Source organism: Cotesia glomerata, linkage group LG3, assembly GCF_020080835.1.
Source record: "Cotesia glomerata isolate CgM1 linkage group LG3, MPM_Cglom_v2.3, whole genome shotgun sequence".
In the NCBI taxonomy this organism is placed as follows: Eukaryota; Metazoa; Arthropoda; class Insecta; order Hymenoptera; family Braconidae; genus Cotesia; species Cotesia glomerata.
The window spans coordinates 28,825,647-28,842,543 of record NC_058160.1 but is presented as its reverse complement, the minus strand read 5'-3'; the positions used below and the strand labels follow the sequence as shown (position 1 = coordinate 28,842,543).

Below are 16,897 nucleotides of genomic sequence, written 5' to 3'. Positions count from 1 at the left end.
ATATTAAGGCAGAATTTTGAAAAATATACCGAAATAAAAATTAAATTTAAAAATAATTTATATGATTAAGAGAATAAGCAAAATTTTGTGGACAGTGTATTTATATGATAAAATGGATTTTTTATGGTTAAATTTGGTATCGTTGGAAAAGTCTTGACCTGGAGTTGTGCCTTTTCAAGGTTTCATATCATTCTCACCAATAGTCAATTTATGATGATAAGTATTTAGGCTGCATTCGAAAATTCTCTATCTCTAGATAAATGATTAAGAAATTACCTTGTATCTTGTGAACTATTGACATTTTTAAAGATATAAGCTCATCCCGATGTTACACTCATCAAGACCTTTCATTTGAGTACCCACATCAATTTTTCATATATTTATATATATTATATATATGTATATATGAAAAATATATCAAAATGCATGTGGGTATTCAAATGAAAGCTCTTGATGACTGTAACTTTGGAATGAGCTTATATCTTTAAAAACATCAATATTTAAGAAAGTACAGTGCAATTTAACAAATATCTTGTGAACTATTAATATTCTTAAAGATATAAGCTCATCCCGATGTTACACTCATCAAGACCTTTCATTTGAGTACCCACATCAATTTTTCATATATTTATATATATTATATGTATAGGTATACATGAAAAATATATCAAAATGCATGTGGGTACTCAAATGAAAGCTCTTGATGAGTGTAACATCAGGATGAGCTTATATTTTATATATATATATATGTATATATGAAAAATATATCAAAATGCATGTGGGTATTCAAATGAAAGCTCTTTATGAGTGTAACATTGGGATGAGCTTATATCTTTAAAAACGTTAATAGTTATGAAATGACCTCGTATCTTGTGAACTATTGACATTTTTAAAGATATAAGCTCATCCCGATGTTACACTCATCAAGATACAAGATCATTTCTTTATTGTGTATCTAGAGATAGAACATTTTCAAATGCAGCCTAAATACTTATCATACTAAATGAACTATTTATGAGAAAGATATAAAACTTTGAAAAGGCACAAATTCAAGTCAAGACCATTTCAATAACACTAAATTTCACTAAAAAATCAAATTTTATCATGTGACTATCCTGGAGACGAAATTTTTCTTATTCTCTTAATAATATAGAATAGTTTGATTGCTTTTTCTTTTTAATAATTTATTTATTTATTTACTATACCAAAATATATAACAACGAAAAAAAAAATAGGAATAAAACGGACGCATTTGTTAAAATAAATTAAAATTTTATTCATATTTATATACCGAATTTTCAGCTATACTTGTTATAAATATTTAATTGCTGTTTGAAATAAATACAGCTGACTAAATATATCCCTCGTATTCATGACGTATCAAAAGGTAAAACTATGATGGCAACCGCATTGCAACCGTCGTGTCAAGGGAAATGTCTGTCATGGTATTAATTTCAAATATCGATGTCAATCATTTTTTTATATTTCCTGAACTGACAATCAAAGTGGGTTAAAAGTGGTTAACTAGAAGTCTCATGATATCCACCCGTCAAAGACCTGTGAATTGCTATCTCGGTTCATAATTTCATGTTCCACCGATGCGGTAAATAACTAATGAAAAATGTTTTGTTGACTGAAAAAGTCGATTTCTAAAATAAATAAAGGCCATTTGGCAATCGAAATGAAAAACGAACGCAATAGTAAGCTTTCATCAAATAGTCATATATGTGTAGGTAATTTTCGGTCTAGGAAACATGAAAATTTAAACTTATTCTATAGCTTCAGATTTAATTTACAGAAATTTGATCAATTGTCTTTGAATCTATTAATAAAACCGAAGAAGTATATTAAAATTAAAACAATAGCGAAAATATTGAAGCGATTGCTGACACTGAAGAATAAACATGAACTTGTTGTTTATTTAATTAATAAATCAATCGAATAAACAAATTTATTCAGCTGGTATTAATTTATCAAAACAACTTTGTTTGTTTGTTAGTACCTTATTTGCCATAAAATATTTGTTAAAACGATAAAAATGGGTGAAAAAGTATTTCATCAATTATTTATCCCAGAAATGTCACGGTGATATTTATTCCTCAAATATTGGGAGGTAACAAACAAAGCTAGCACAAAATTATTGCACGTATGGGATCATTCGGCTCCATGATATCTGCCCGAAAGGCATTCAATTTGAATTAGGAAAAGTTTTCGAATAAAAGCTGAAAAAGAATTCAAATAACAGTGAAAAAAAAAAAAAAAAAAAATAGAAGCGATTGATTGATCCAAAAAAAAAAAAAAAAATCAGTGTCAGCCGGATGGAAAGAGGGAAATCGAGGACCTACTTTGCGTTTATCAAAACTCCCAAGGGAAAATAATTTCCTGGATTGAATGTATTGACATAAATTGATTGATATTTAACATGATGACTGAGTGTGCATCAGTCGATCATTGAATAACGAGTGTTACTGTTTTTTTGTGTGTTCTTTTTTTTTGTTTTGTGAATAACGTATTCATTAGATTGATACTTGTTGTAATCATAAATTTTTTATAATTTATATTGGAATTTATTTCGTAGGAAAATAAATTTATAACACGTCGGGTAGAAATTTAAAACTTATCCATAAATTTTTTAGAGATATCGGTATTGATTTTGCTGGTAAAACTAATTTTATCACAAAATATTGACAATATAATTCGTTTTTATAAAAGAACTGCACTGAATAATATTATTTGATTAAAAATACTATCAATCTTGCAGTCACTATGTGACTGCCGTGACTTGTGAATTGTAAATAAATAAAATTTTGCTTTATTAAATAATGACTTTTGTTAAATTGCACTTTATTTTCTTTATTATTGACGTTTTTAAAAATATAAGCTCATCCCGATGTTACACTCATCAAGACCTTTCATTTAAGTACCCACATCAATTTTTCATATATTTCATATATTTATATATATTACATAAATGTATATATGAAAAATATATCAAAAATGCATGTGGGTACTCAAATGAAAGCTCTTGATGATTGTAACATCGGGATGAGCTTATATCTTTATAAATGTCAATAGTTAAGAAAGCACAGTGCAATTTAACAAATATCTTGTGAAATATTGAGATTTTTAAAAATATAAGCTCACTCTCACATTACACTCATTGAGACCTTTCATTTAAGTACCCACATCAATTTTTCATATATTTCATATATTTATATATATTACATAAATGTATATATGAAAAATATATCAAAAATGCATGTGGGTACTCAAATGAAAGCTCTTGATGATTGTAACATCGGGATGAGCTTATATCTTTATAAATGTCAATAGTTAAGAAAGTATAGTACACTTTAACAAAAGTCATTATATAATTATGTAAAATTTTATTTATTATAGTCCGCAATTCTCGGCAGTCACATAGTAACTGCAGGTTGCTAGTTACTGTTAAAAATATATAAAAATATACTTGTTAGAAAATTTTTTTTGTATTTTTTCAAATATGTATTTTTTGAAAAGAAATCAAAATGATGTTTTATTAAAAAAAAAAGTATGCATATTTTTTACCGGTAGTTTTTTATATTCACTAACTATTGATCAATGGAATTTTTAATGATAAAAAACACGAATATTCTCGAATAAAAAATCCCTTGCATTCACACACGAATTGATTATCAAAAAGCGCGAATCGTGCTACAGAAATAATTCCCTTGACGATTAACATCGCATTGTCTGTAAGTATATAAATATATACATATATATGTGTGCATTTATTGTGTTTCTATCCATGTTCTTCATTCAATAAATATCTATTGAATTGGTATCATCAACATCGATTAATGCAGGCAGCTATTAGTTGAATCCATTAATCAAATTTATACGCACGATACCGAATCGGGAGATTCACGAATTTAGTGCCTTGTCAGAATAATAAATTCAATATGGATAAAAAAAGTCGAGTTCAGCATGAAAAAAAATAACTCGTAGTGAATAAAGACGGGAATGTAACTTGATAGTAATTGAAATGAAAATAAAAACAATAACAATACCAATTTGTCATTTCATTATATTACACATCTATTTATATTTTTTGGTAGTGAGATTAATTGAGATTTTATATTAGCTGCGGAGTGTGGACCAATAGACAGGAAATAACGGAAATTAAAAGTCCACGTTTAGTTTTATTGTAAAAAAAAAAACGAGCAGAGACAAAAAGGTTTGATGGAAATAATCTGATAAGCGAGGAAAAAATGGAAAACGTTAAAAATATTGGAAAAAAGCTCTTTCATATTATGCTACACACTGAAAACTATCAAATACTGTTTTAATTTTTTAAAAGATAGGTGGGTAGATAGATAGCAGCTTAATCAAATTGTTGTTCTCGCTTTGTATCTAATTTTAATTATGAATTATTTTTATTTTTACCCAAGTAAATTCTCATGTTTATTGTTATCATCCGGCAGACATTCTACTCACGATTTAACTCAATTTAGATTAGTTTTATTTTATCATTTATTTTTGCTTCCTTCGAGAAACTTATCAATAAAGATATCCCAAGAAAATTTACTTCTATAAATTCTCGGTAAATATACTTTTATATACAATTACGATACTGTAATAGACAGCCTGTATAGCTACACGAAAATTACATTAAATATTTTTCCGTCTTTCCACCAACACACTTTCATGTATCGGCAATATTTCAACCCCTAGAGATTTATTCGCTTATTTTGTGCTACAACCAGCCCGCAAGTAATTACTTTTAATAACAACTATCAACCAGATACCGTATAACTGTATTTTTACCGTAAAAAACCGATATTACTTTGGTATAAATTCTATTCATTATTTGAAAGACACAAGTCATTTAATTTTTCAATTACGCTCTAATCTGTTTTTTAATTCGATCAATTTTTCAGTTTTTTAAGATTAAAAACAATGATTTATTGATTACAGTAATCTGATATTTATATAAAAAAATTATTCATGAAGGGATGGATAAAATATGACTTGAGATATGATTTTTTTTTTTATTTCAGATAAAAATTATACTGTCAGGGAAAAAATTGATGTCTTAACAGGAAATTTTTGACTCAAGAAATTTTGAAATGAATCATTTAAATATTTTTTAACAAAAGCATATTAATGGCTTCATTATAAAATAGGCAGTCGAATAAATAATTTATTTGAATCAAGTAAAAATTACTTTGATCAATTCATTGTCTATTTAAGTATAGAAAATTTCTTGAACCGGTAAATTTTATTTGAATCAAGAATTTTTTGTCTTGGTTCAACTTAATTTTTTTTCAATGAAAAAATGTCACTTGTTACTTTTTTTTATGTCTACGGTCATCAAATATCGATACTGTCATTCTAATACGTCATATCCCACATTTAGAAAATTTTACAGCAGACGGTAAAAACAGTTAAGTTTTAACATTGATTAAATGGGAATCAACGGATGAAAATATTTATTTAAAAATAGTTATTAAACTATTTGACCTTTAAATGAATAATATGACTTGCATAATACACAGCAAAAAATTTTTTGTCATTGTGTGAAGTGTAAAAATTTTTGTGTAGAATATTACACTCTAATGTGTAGGATCCCTCATGAAAAAAAAAAATATATGTCGAAATACATAAAAAATATATTTTAAATATATTAAAAATCTATAAAAAATATATAAATTATGTATCGCAAATATATTTCGACGGTCTAATTAGTAATTTGTCTAACTCCTTATTTTTTAGAGGGTGATTTTTTAACATTTTGATGTAGCCATAATCGAATTATAAATTATTTGAATGATTCAAACCTAAATATTATATCTCTATTAGATAATAATGATATTAAATGGTTTTTTAAAGTGATAATAAATTTTGAACTAATTGTTTTTTTTTTCGTACAAACAGAAGATTCTCTAAAATAGAGTTAGACAATTTGCTAATTAGAACGTCGATTTTTAATAACTTACTTTTGGCCGATTTTCATATATATTTTATTTATTTCAAATATATTTTTTTTATATTTTTAGCTATGTATTTTTTGTGTATTTTAAGATACATCTTGAATATATCTAAAATATATTTAAAATATATAAAATACATATGAAAATCGGCCAAAAGTTAGGTATTAAAAATATATTTACTATACACAGAAAAATAATGTTCTTGAATCAAGTATATATTTTTGAAGAGCTCAATATTCTTGGTTTGAGTAGAAAAATTCTTGATTTAAAAACATTTTTCGTGATTTAAGGAAATTTTACTTGATTAAAGAATTTTTCGTCTTGATTCAAGACAATTACCCTCTTCAAAATTATATTCTTAGTTCAAGAATTTTTCTCTTGAATCAAGTTAATTTTTTTTTCTGTGTACATATTTTTTATATATTTATATATTTTTTATCTATTTCGAAATATATTTTTTTCATGGGGGGTTTCACATTCTTATGGGTTGATTTAACACACTAGCATGAAGAATTAACATTAGTTTGTGTAAAAATAGTCAGTAACACAAATATTTGTGTTGAATTTGACGAAAATTTTTTTTACTGTGTATTGTGATTCTATTTTACAAAAAAAAGTCAATAATTCAAATTTTGTGGGATACGACGTATTAGAATGGCAGTATCGATATATAAACGCAACAAAATGTTACCTTTAAGTTCCGAGTTGCTAACTTGATCGGGTCGAAAACTGGCGATTTCTCGACGATCGCCCACAATGAAATAAATATTAATATACTCGTCATCGGTATCGCCGGTGCCGTTTCTCGGTTTCTCGAAGTCCATGGCCAGCCTTTTGTTGGCTGTGTAGAGTTCGTTATCGCAGGACGCTGATCCTGACCGTGATCCTGATGGCGAGAACGAGGAGGACGATGCCCGGATTTTCGGCAGACAATTGATATTATCAACGATATCGGTATTAATATCTCGGAGAGTGATAGCAGCAACGACAACAAGAGTGTCGATGACAGTGATGGGAGCGCAGGCGACGAGGACTCCAATTCGGAGGACAATGACAGAGATAACGATAACGATAACGATGGTACTGATGCTGTTGTCGGTGGTAGTAGCAGAGCTGCTAGTGCTAGTAATGTTAGTGGCGGTAGTGTTGAGGATGTTGATGATGATATGAGTGATGGTATATCGTGGTATTGAATTAATTGACAGCGGGGGTGTCGGGTGACGCGCGTCAGCAGCCCGTGGATCCACGCTGGACTCATCGTCGCATCGCCGTGCTGGCGGCAACCCGGCCACCCCCAATCACCACTGACACACGACCACACTCCTTCACCTGATTACGCTTCTGATCCTGATCCTGTTGCTGCTTTTGCTTTTGCGCTTGTTCTTTAGCCAGGTGCTGTTTTTGCGTGAGGGATTTTAGTCTAATGTTACTGATGATACTGCTCTTGCTATTGATTATCCCACCGCGAGCTCTCGATATTAATAATTTACGGGAACTATTTATCAGCAATCGCCGATTATCTGCATGCTCCATATTCTGAAACAAAGTCATTTTTTTTTCGTTAGTCTTTTCATTTTATTTTTTTTTTTTTTTTATCGTCTTTTTTAGTTACAATTATGTTGTCTAAGAAAATTTCTTAGAAGTTCAATAATCTATATTATTAAAGAATAAGCAAAATTTTGTGGCCAGTGTATTTATATGATAAAATGGGTTTTTATGGTTAAATTTGATGATTCCGCGATAAAATATCCCTTCTACTTGAAAGTAGACTATAACACCGAGGACATTATGTCGGAGGATATTTTGTCCGGGGATATTTTGTCGCGGTACCAAATTTGATGTCGTTTAAAAAGTCTTGACCTGGAGTTGTGCCTTTTCAAGGTTTCATATCATTCTCACCAATAGACAATTTATGATGATAAGTATTTAGGCTGCATTCGAAAATGCTCTATCTCTAGATACATAATTAAGAAATGACCCTATATCTTGTGAACTATTGAAATTTTTAAAGATATAAGCTCATCCCGATGTTACACTCATCGAGACCTTTTATTTGAGTACCCACATCAATTTTTTATAAATTTATATATGTATATATGAAAAATATATCAAATTGCATGTGGGTACTTAAATGAAAGCTCTTGGTGAGTATAACATCATAATGAGCTTATATCTATAAAAAAGTCAATAGTTAAGAAAGTACAGTGCAATTTAACAAATATCTTGTGAACTATTGAAATTTTTAAAGATATAAGCTCACCCCGACATTACATTCATCGAGACCTTTTATTTGAGTACCCACATCAACTTTTCATATATTTTTATGTATTATATATATGTATATGTGAAAAATATATCAAAATGCATGTGGGTACTCAAATGAAAGCTTTTGATGAGTATAACATCAGGATGAGCTTGTATCTTCAAAAACGTCAATAGTTAAAAAAGTACAGTGTAATTTAATAAAAGTCATTATTTAATAAAGCAAAATTTTATTTATTTATAGTTCTAAAGTCACGGCAGTCACATAGTGACTGCAAGGTTGCTAGTTAATTTTTATTTACACAGATTGTTATTGTGTAAGAAAATGTATTATCATAAAATATTAAAAAAAAAAAAAAAACATTTTAACTGTACAAATTATTAAAATTGATGATTGCAATTTTAAAAAAATTAAAAAAAAAAATATACTTTAAATCACCAAGATCGGAGACTTGACTCAGTAAATTGTTTAAAAATTGTGAAAATATACTGTTGGGCAGTTAATTAAATTACTACAATACATTCAAAAATGCTTATGAATATTTATTACTAAGCTTCTGTTTTTGTAAAAGAACCACCTTGAAAAAGTTTATTTATCGAATTTAATACAATCCATCACTTAGCTAAAGTACCAATTTAAATCCTCCACTACAATTATCGAAGCTATTTTTTTGATAAACGCGATAAAAATATTCAATATTTTTTATTCTAGCCTACCAGTCTATTTTTTCTATTTCAGACCGATAAATTTAGACTGTAAAGTTAAAAATAGGGTGTCGAGACTCACAAGTTCAGAAAGGTCAGACCGGATGAAGATATCAGTCCGATAGAAAAATACTTTTGATATTTTTTACTCCAACTTTTAAGGATTTCTTCAACTACAATCTCAAACTTTGTTATCCATCAAAATTAGATAACAAATTATTTTTAACATATTCAAAACTTAAATTCCCCTCAGGTCTTCACAGAAGCGTCCGTCCAGAACAAACCACAGTATTTACAAAGCATCTTTGTCGTAAAATTCGACAAGTGTACGGAAGCATTGATTGATTAAATTAAATTAATACAGACCGCGAAGCTCAATGTCAATAAAGAAAAACAATAATTGTTGTTAATGTTTACGAAACTTCAGCGATCTCCAGAATGCGCGTGGGTCGTTGTAATTTTACCCAAGAGTCGGAATGTATATTGAAATATATATATAGCATATAATATAATAATAATTCCAGCGATAACATAGCGTGGAAATATATAGATATATGTAGTAAGATAATACATAAGTTGATAAGAAAGGGCCGGGAGAATCCAGATGGAAGCTCCGACATCCTCGAGACCTTTTACGGATGAGTAGGAATTTGCAAGCTCTCTCATCCGTGAATATATATAATACACTGCTGTGTATTTTGCAAGAAGAAAATAGATAGGATGCATACCTGGTTTGTATACAGTATGTATAAATATGTTGCATATAAGATTAGACGTCTGGATTCTGTATTGGCAACATTTACTGCGATTCACATTAAAATATACCGACTAGACACAATTAGTCGCGTGCGTTTTACCATCTCATTACTTCGTTAATTTGAACTAGTAAATTAATTAGATACTGAGACTTATATCAATTATTCTTGAACTATACACTGGAAATTATAAGTTTGATACTCTTGATGATGATAATAATAATCGGAATCGGTGTTATTATAATTAAGACAGTTTCAATTAAGACAAGCTTCGAGATAATAAAAGACTATGTTCAGCTCTAGTTCTCAATAATTGAAAATTATTGGCTTTAAGCTCTGTAAAGATTTTTGGAAAAATTAAAAAAAATTATAAAGCTAAGTTTAATAAAAAATTTGTGAGTTTGGAATCTTAATTCAAAAAAAAAAAATATCTGACAAAACGGCGCGTAGTTTGAAGTAAAAATCCGAAATTCGTTTTCAAAAATATTTTTAACTACGCGCCATTTTGACAAATATTTTTTTTTTTTTTTTTTTATTCTAGTATCGACGATAACTATAGTTATACTAATTAAAAGTCAGTCAGATTTTTTAATTTTAGATCAGACGGAGAGATCAATCTACTTCCACCAGTCAGGTCCATTTTTTTTTGAGAGGGGGACTTCAGCGCCATTTTTATAATTTGAAAAAAAATTTTTTTTTGTTTTGATTTTCATTTTTGTGTAGTTGATAAGTAAGAGAATAAGTGTAAACAAATTTGAAAGAATTAGTCATTACCTTCATATAGAAATAAAATTATTTAAAATAGCTTAAATTTTAGGCCGCTAGACCACCGGGTCCCCTTAAATGTATTTTTTTTTTAAATATTTTGTTGAAAAAAATGCACTTGTTATTAATTTAATTATTGATGTAAATATCAATAAATAAAGTAGCTATTTAGAATTCAGCTCTCAGAAAATAAAATCTAAATCAAAAAATCTTTTTATAGATATATTTGCATCGAACGATGACAAGAACACTCCGACGTTACTTGTGTAATTAAGTTATTTAAATTAACTTGATTCTCTCCGTACGTCACATTCTCTTTCTCTCTTGTCGGTCGTATTCCTCCTCGGCATACACAATTGTATCTGACACACCGATACCAGCTGTTACTTTTTTACTGTTACATAAAAAATAAAAGTCTTTTATAACTTTGACATAAACTTTTCTTTCTGCTTGTGCAGAATCGTAAAATATAATGAGATTGAGAGAGTCGTGTGAAATTTTTAATTATTTTTCTAACGTTATATTTCTGTATAATTAATTACAATTAGTAAAATATGCATGAATAAATATTGTATCGACAACAACGAAATTTAATGACCCATTTTATATTTTTGACTCCCACTCGCTTGCAATTAACCACCGAGAAATTAATAGTTAAGTTGTTACGTAGTTTTGGACGAAATATTCGTCTTAATATTATACACTCTCATTGACACTTTACCTTTTTTGATTTGGTGTCATCATGGTCAAGTGGCTCTTGCACTCACTTGACATTTTTTTTTTTAGTTGATGTGTTTTAGTCGCGTTCCAGTTCCAACTTTTATTAACTTCATTTTCATTGAGAAAGTTAGAATGCAAAATTTACTATTTTATTTTTATCTTCGCAGAAAATTTTTCAAATGAAAAAACTTTTTACAACTGTAGTATAGTTTTTTTTTTCTCAAACTAATCAACTAGACTCATCTGAGGACTAAAAATTCATAATAAAAACCTGTTATGTAAGGGCAAATCCCTTGTTAATGGTTAAATAAATCTAATGGAGGTAAACTACCGTAAACTGCTTTTAAATCGTTTTCAAAAATAAAAAAAAAGGTCTTGCAGAATAAATTATTGTCTAACCATCAGCATTAAAGGCGTGACTGAGTAGAATAATAAAAAAAAAAATTATTTTAACCTTTTTGGCAGACTGCCTTATCTTTTTATTGTAAAACGCCCTTTTAGTGTTTGAAAACCAATATAAAGAAAAAAGTCTGGAATATTTGAATAAAATTTATTTCTACACTGAAAAAAAAATTAACTTGATTCAAGAGAAAAATTCTTGAACTAAGAATATAATTTTGAAAAGTTTCATTGTCTTGGATCAAGACAAAACATTCTTAAATCAAGTAAAATTTACTTAAACTACACTGATAGAAGGATTTGTTTATAGTTAAAAATATTTGTTAATATTTAACAAATCATTTATTAGAGACCACTTTTTAGTCCTTAACAAATATTTCTTAGTATTTAAAAAGATTTATTAATATTTAATAAATGAATATCTGATTTATTAAATACAAACAAATCATTTTAAATACTAAGAAATATTTGTTTGATACTAAAAAATGGTCTCTAATAAATGATTTGTTAACTATTAACAAATATTTTTTTAATACAAATAAATCCTTCTATCAGTGTAAGAAATTTTTCTTAGTTTAAGAATTTTTCTACTCAAATCAAGAAGATAAAATTCTTCACAATTATTTACTTGATTCAAGAACATTTTTTTTCTGTGTATGAATAAAAAATTTCAATTTTTTTTTCCAAGCTATATAAATATTTTTTTCGAAAAATTACTATAAAAAAAAGCTCGAAAAATCAGCAGATTCGTCTTTTAAGTATGAGGTCGTAGAAAGAGGCCGTCGGTGGTTTGAGAATGAGTAAAGGAAAAAAAGGAAACGTGCTAACGAGCCCCGGTCAGCATTAATTGTAACATCCTCTTGATGGCGTGGAACGCTTCCGTCGCGCCATTGCCTTGGGTCTGTAACAGAGGAAGCTGCTAAGACGTCCTCAACGCCTACACTCCAATGACAAAAAGGTTCCACCTTTCTCTTTAAAATTAAAATCTCTCATTTATTCAATTTAACCTCGAAAAACTAACAAACATTCACTTCACGTATATCCTTAATTACCCTCATTAAGTGTTGTTTTATAAATATTTTAGTGCGTCGCTGGATTTAAATATATGAAATATATAAAAAATAAGAATATATTATACCCGAGCTGGCGGATATTAATTGGCCTACTTTGGTAGACTCGTTAAACTATAATACTGGTAGATCGGAATGATCGACAAATTCAATTTTAATTGTTTTCACCTTTTTTGTTTAACGATATAAATAATATAATTATCCGGTTCGCATCTCAATCTACCTAAATAAAATTATCCCGCGAGAGTTGGAATAAATTTTGTAATTTGATAGAACGAGTTATAGACCGAATTGCGTTACCGTCACATCGATTTAAGTTTGTTATGTCATTTACGAAATGTTGACGTCGATTTACATCCTCACACATTCATCCTTGTCACTTTTTCTGATACATTGAGCGAAACCTTTAAAATATAAATTGATTTTTTTGAAGGATTTGAAGTGACAGGCTGCGATTCTACGTCTATTGAATAGTTTAAAAAAAAAAAAAAAAAATAATAATAATAATAATAATAATAGTAGCTTAAAAAAATTAAAAAAATTTTGATTAAAAATTGAACAAAGTAAAATTATTTTTGAATTAATAATTCGTATTTTTTCATTTAAATTAAAAATTTGTTTAATGAAATTTAATTCAAACATTTATTATTCAGTTCAAAATTTTAAATAATATTGATTTAAAATAATTCATATGTAAGAACAATTTTTTTCTTTCAATTAAAAATTTATAAATAAGAGTTTTGGACGCCAAAAGGACAAAAAATCTAACAGAATTCAATAATTTTTCAAATTTTCCTAGCCAGAAATTCAAAACTTCTAATTTTTGAAGCAAAAATTCAGACAATAAAAATTAAATTATTTTATCTATGTCTTTTTGGTTTTTTTTCTCATATTTATCAAAGATTTATACAAATTTTCAAGATGATTGGAGAATAAAAAAAATTTTTTATACGCCCTTTCGACATAAGTAATACGATATATAAAACTTTTTTTTTTATTTTTATTCCAGCTTATTTGTCATTCATTCAAATCGCTCATTTTTATTTGAGGATAAACGATTTTTTTGATGTATATATAAACATATATTACAGTAAGTAGAAATACCAGAGGGAAGAAAGAGAGGGAGTCGTAGACGGATAAATAAAATTGAAGGCGCGTCAACCCGCGTAATCGAGGCGTCAGCTTTTCATGCGGGCTTATATGGAAACAAAGTAAAACACCGGAGAATATATGTGAAAAGGACAGTAAAGTGCATTAACATACAGCTCATGAAAAAGGGATGTGACCCATGGCATCGAGTATAAAATTTATGTTTTTTCTTTTCCCTTTACTTCAGCAGTAAAACTTTATCTTATACTAATACTATTTTCTTTTGCTGAATTATTATTGTCCCCAGAAGATAATTACTGAATGAAGAGTGGAGTATAGAAAATGTAGAAAAGTCTAAATAAAATATACCCGGTGTTTGTATTTTATGTCTGTTTACGTAAATCCGATTTAATCTTGGGCTTTTATGGTCTTTGTATGGTGCAAGGGATGCTGCAGTTACTTCTGGGAATTTCTGTAATGCTTTGCAGCCCTCATGATCCATAGAACATCGCGACTCTGCTCTATATATAGCCTGGATACAGCAGTCGTAGAGACCCCAGAATTATTGATTCACCAACTTTGACCAGATACGGAGGATACACACAAATCCTGAGTGGGATTCAACGAAGTGAATGTGAGAGAGAGAAAAAGGGAAGAAAGCTGGATAACTATATTCTGATGTGAATGATATTCCTTTGGAGGATTCATTAAATTCAAGCTTCAATGGAAACTTCAAAGCTCATTCCATCAAATGAAATTTATATTTATATTTAAATATAAGATATGTATGAAACGCGATATGAAAATCAAATAAAAATCGAGTGGAATATAAGAAAGCCTTGGAAATGGAAAATATTGTTTTGTTGTGTTTTTTTATTTATTTTTTTATATTTTGGAGTATTTAATAATTATTATGCGAAAATTTAATGCAAAAAAATTTTCAGAGTGAATGGAGATTAAGTTTGTGGATTTCTGAAATTATTTTGTATATTTTTTTGTTATTTTATGAAAGTTTTATAATTTTTTATAACTTATGTTGAGTGAAATTTAATGAAAAAAATTTTCTCCGGTAATTTTTTCGATAAAATTTTGAATAAGAAATTTTTCTGGTGTTAAAATAATTTATGCTAAGAAAAACTAATTTGAGCTTTAATTTTTGTCAAAATTAAGTGAATTTAATTATAAAAAATTTTTATTTCTAGATTAAAAAAAAATAATTCCAGTAAAGTGTGAACTCGGAAAGATAATTACACCCTTCAAGACGTAGAAAGTATCTTTTCTTATTTTTTTAATCCCACTTAGTAGACCTCTTTGGTTGTTGATGCAAGGGATAATTACCCGACTGCGGTGATGGCGGAGAGTCGAGAGTGAAAAGGAAATAAATAATAATAAAGTGAAAAGTAGAGTGTCACATTTCGCAGTGGATTTTTTTATAGAATAACTTTTTTTGAAATAACAGCAAACATGACGTCGTCTTTTGCCGCACTGGTTGTGAGATGAAAAAGAAAATATGTAGAAGATATGACGATAAAATAAAAACACGATAAAGGAAAATATTATTGATGTTACTGTTATTATTTTTGTATGAATAGATATCTCGTAGTAAAAGTTTATTTTACTAACTTTTATTTTTGTGATTAATTCAAAATGTCTTGACTTTTGGTGTTTTTTATTTAAAAATTGTCTGACAAGTTTTGTTAAAAGTTTTATCAAAGTTTTTAGATTATAAGTTGTCGGGCTGTAAGGAAAATTGAGAGAAATAAAATGCGATTAAAAGTTATTTTATTGATGACTAATTTTCCGAGTGAAAATATTTAAAATTTACTTTATTTGTTCCCTGCTATTAATATAAAATGACGTCTAAAGCAATTAAGAGATCAAACAATATAATCACTTTTTACCTAGATAAGAATGACGTTTAGTTTAGTTAAAAATACACTATTTTATCTTCTTGAAGTGAAAATATATATTTTTTTTCGTATTTTTAAGCCTACTGAAAACTTTATCGAGATAATTTTTAGCCGAGACAATATTTACACGGAAAAAAGTAAACTGTAATAAATAACAGTCGATTTATAATAAGTAATGATCAACTGCTAAAAATTACCATTTCAAACAATAAAATCATGATTTTACTATTCACTATACAGGGTGTCCCAGAAGTAACGGACGCCATTGTAGCATCTGATAAAAAAAATAATTCTGAGACGAAAAGTCCTTAGCCATTTTTTAATTAACCTCATAGATAATTAATTATTAATTAAAAATAACGTCTCTTTATTTGTTAGAGAAAGAGCGCCAGTGTCCAGTAAAGTACGTGCCAAACAAAGACACACCTAACTGTATGACTAACTAGCTAACGTAGTCACACATATTTACTTACACATTCACACGTGCAAGCGTCTTCGTTTTGAACGCACTTGACTGGACACTAGTGCTCTCTCTCTCTCTAACGCATAAAAAGATGTTATTTTAATTAATAACTAATTATCTATGCGTCTGATTGAAAAATAGCTAAGGACTTTTCGTCTCAGAATTATTTTATTTATCAGATGCTACAATGGCGTCCGTTACTTCTGGGACACCCTGTATAATATTTACCATTTAAACGTTACAATTTACTCTTTACATGGAAGAAAATACTATTTCAAACAGTAATATTCGCTATGTAAATGTCTAAAATGTTGGAGTATAATAATTAAGAATTCAGAATTTGATATTTATCATTTGGTACCTAAAAAATGATCTTATGATAGGTAAAAAGTATAAAATAAAATTAGTAAATTTCTAATACAAGCAACGTCAATATTTACAAAGTAAAATGGTAAATTTTAAACGCAACGCTAAAAATCAAACTGTAATTATTGACGTGCTTGGACTGGTAAAATGTATATTTTAAAAGTATAATTTTTACTGTTTCAAATGTTAAATTCTCCCAGAGTGAGACCCCCTTCTCTTTCATCTGAGTTCCCCTTCTCCTTATAATATGGACTATATATTGAAATGGCAATTTTTACTGTTTGAAACTGTAATTTTTTAAGATGAAAGAGTCGTTATTTACTATAGTGACAGCTATTAATCACTTATTTTGGATATTGAATTATAAATTCTGGCTTTTATACTTTTTACATTAAGTTCAGTAATATTTATATTTTTGCCA

General features: G+C 28.2%; 1 protein-coding gene and 1 long non-coding RNA gene across 5 annotated transcripts in view; both read right to left on the bottom strand.

Annotated features, from left to right (window-relative positions):
• Nucleotides 1-7,264, bottom strand: part of LOC123261890 — a 30,198-nt gene extending 22,934 nt beyond the window's left edge. The window contains exon 1 of the mRNA XM_044723752.1: nucleotides 6,664-7,264. Within this exon, the coding sequence (XP_044579687.1) occupies nucleotides 6,664-6,796 (133 nt within the window). The 5' untranslated portion in view covers nucleotides 6,797-7,264. The remainder of the gene's footprint in view (nucleotides 1-6,663) is intronic.
• A 113-nt stretch (nucleotides 7,265-7,377) lies between these two features.
• Nucleotides 7,378-16,897, bottom strand: part of LOC123261897 — a 79,849-nt gene continuing 70,329 nt past the window's right edge. For all 4 annotated transcript variants that reach the window (XR_006508807.1, XR_006508805.1, XR_006508806.1 and 1 more), the window contains exon 4: nucleotides 7,378-7,508. This is a non-coding gene — a long non-coding RNA (uncharacterized LOC123261897). The remainder of the gene's footprint in view (nucleotides 7,509-16,897) is intronic.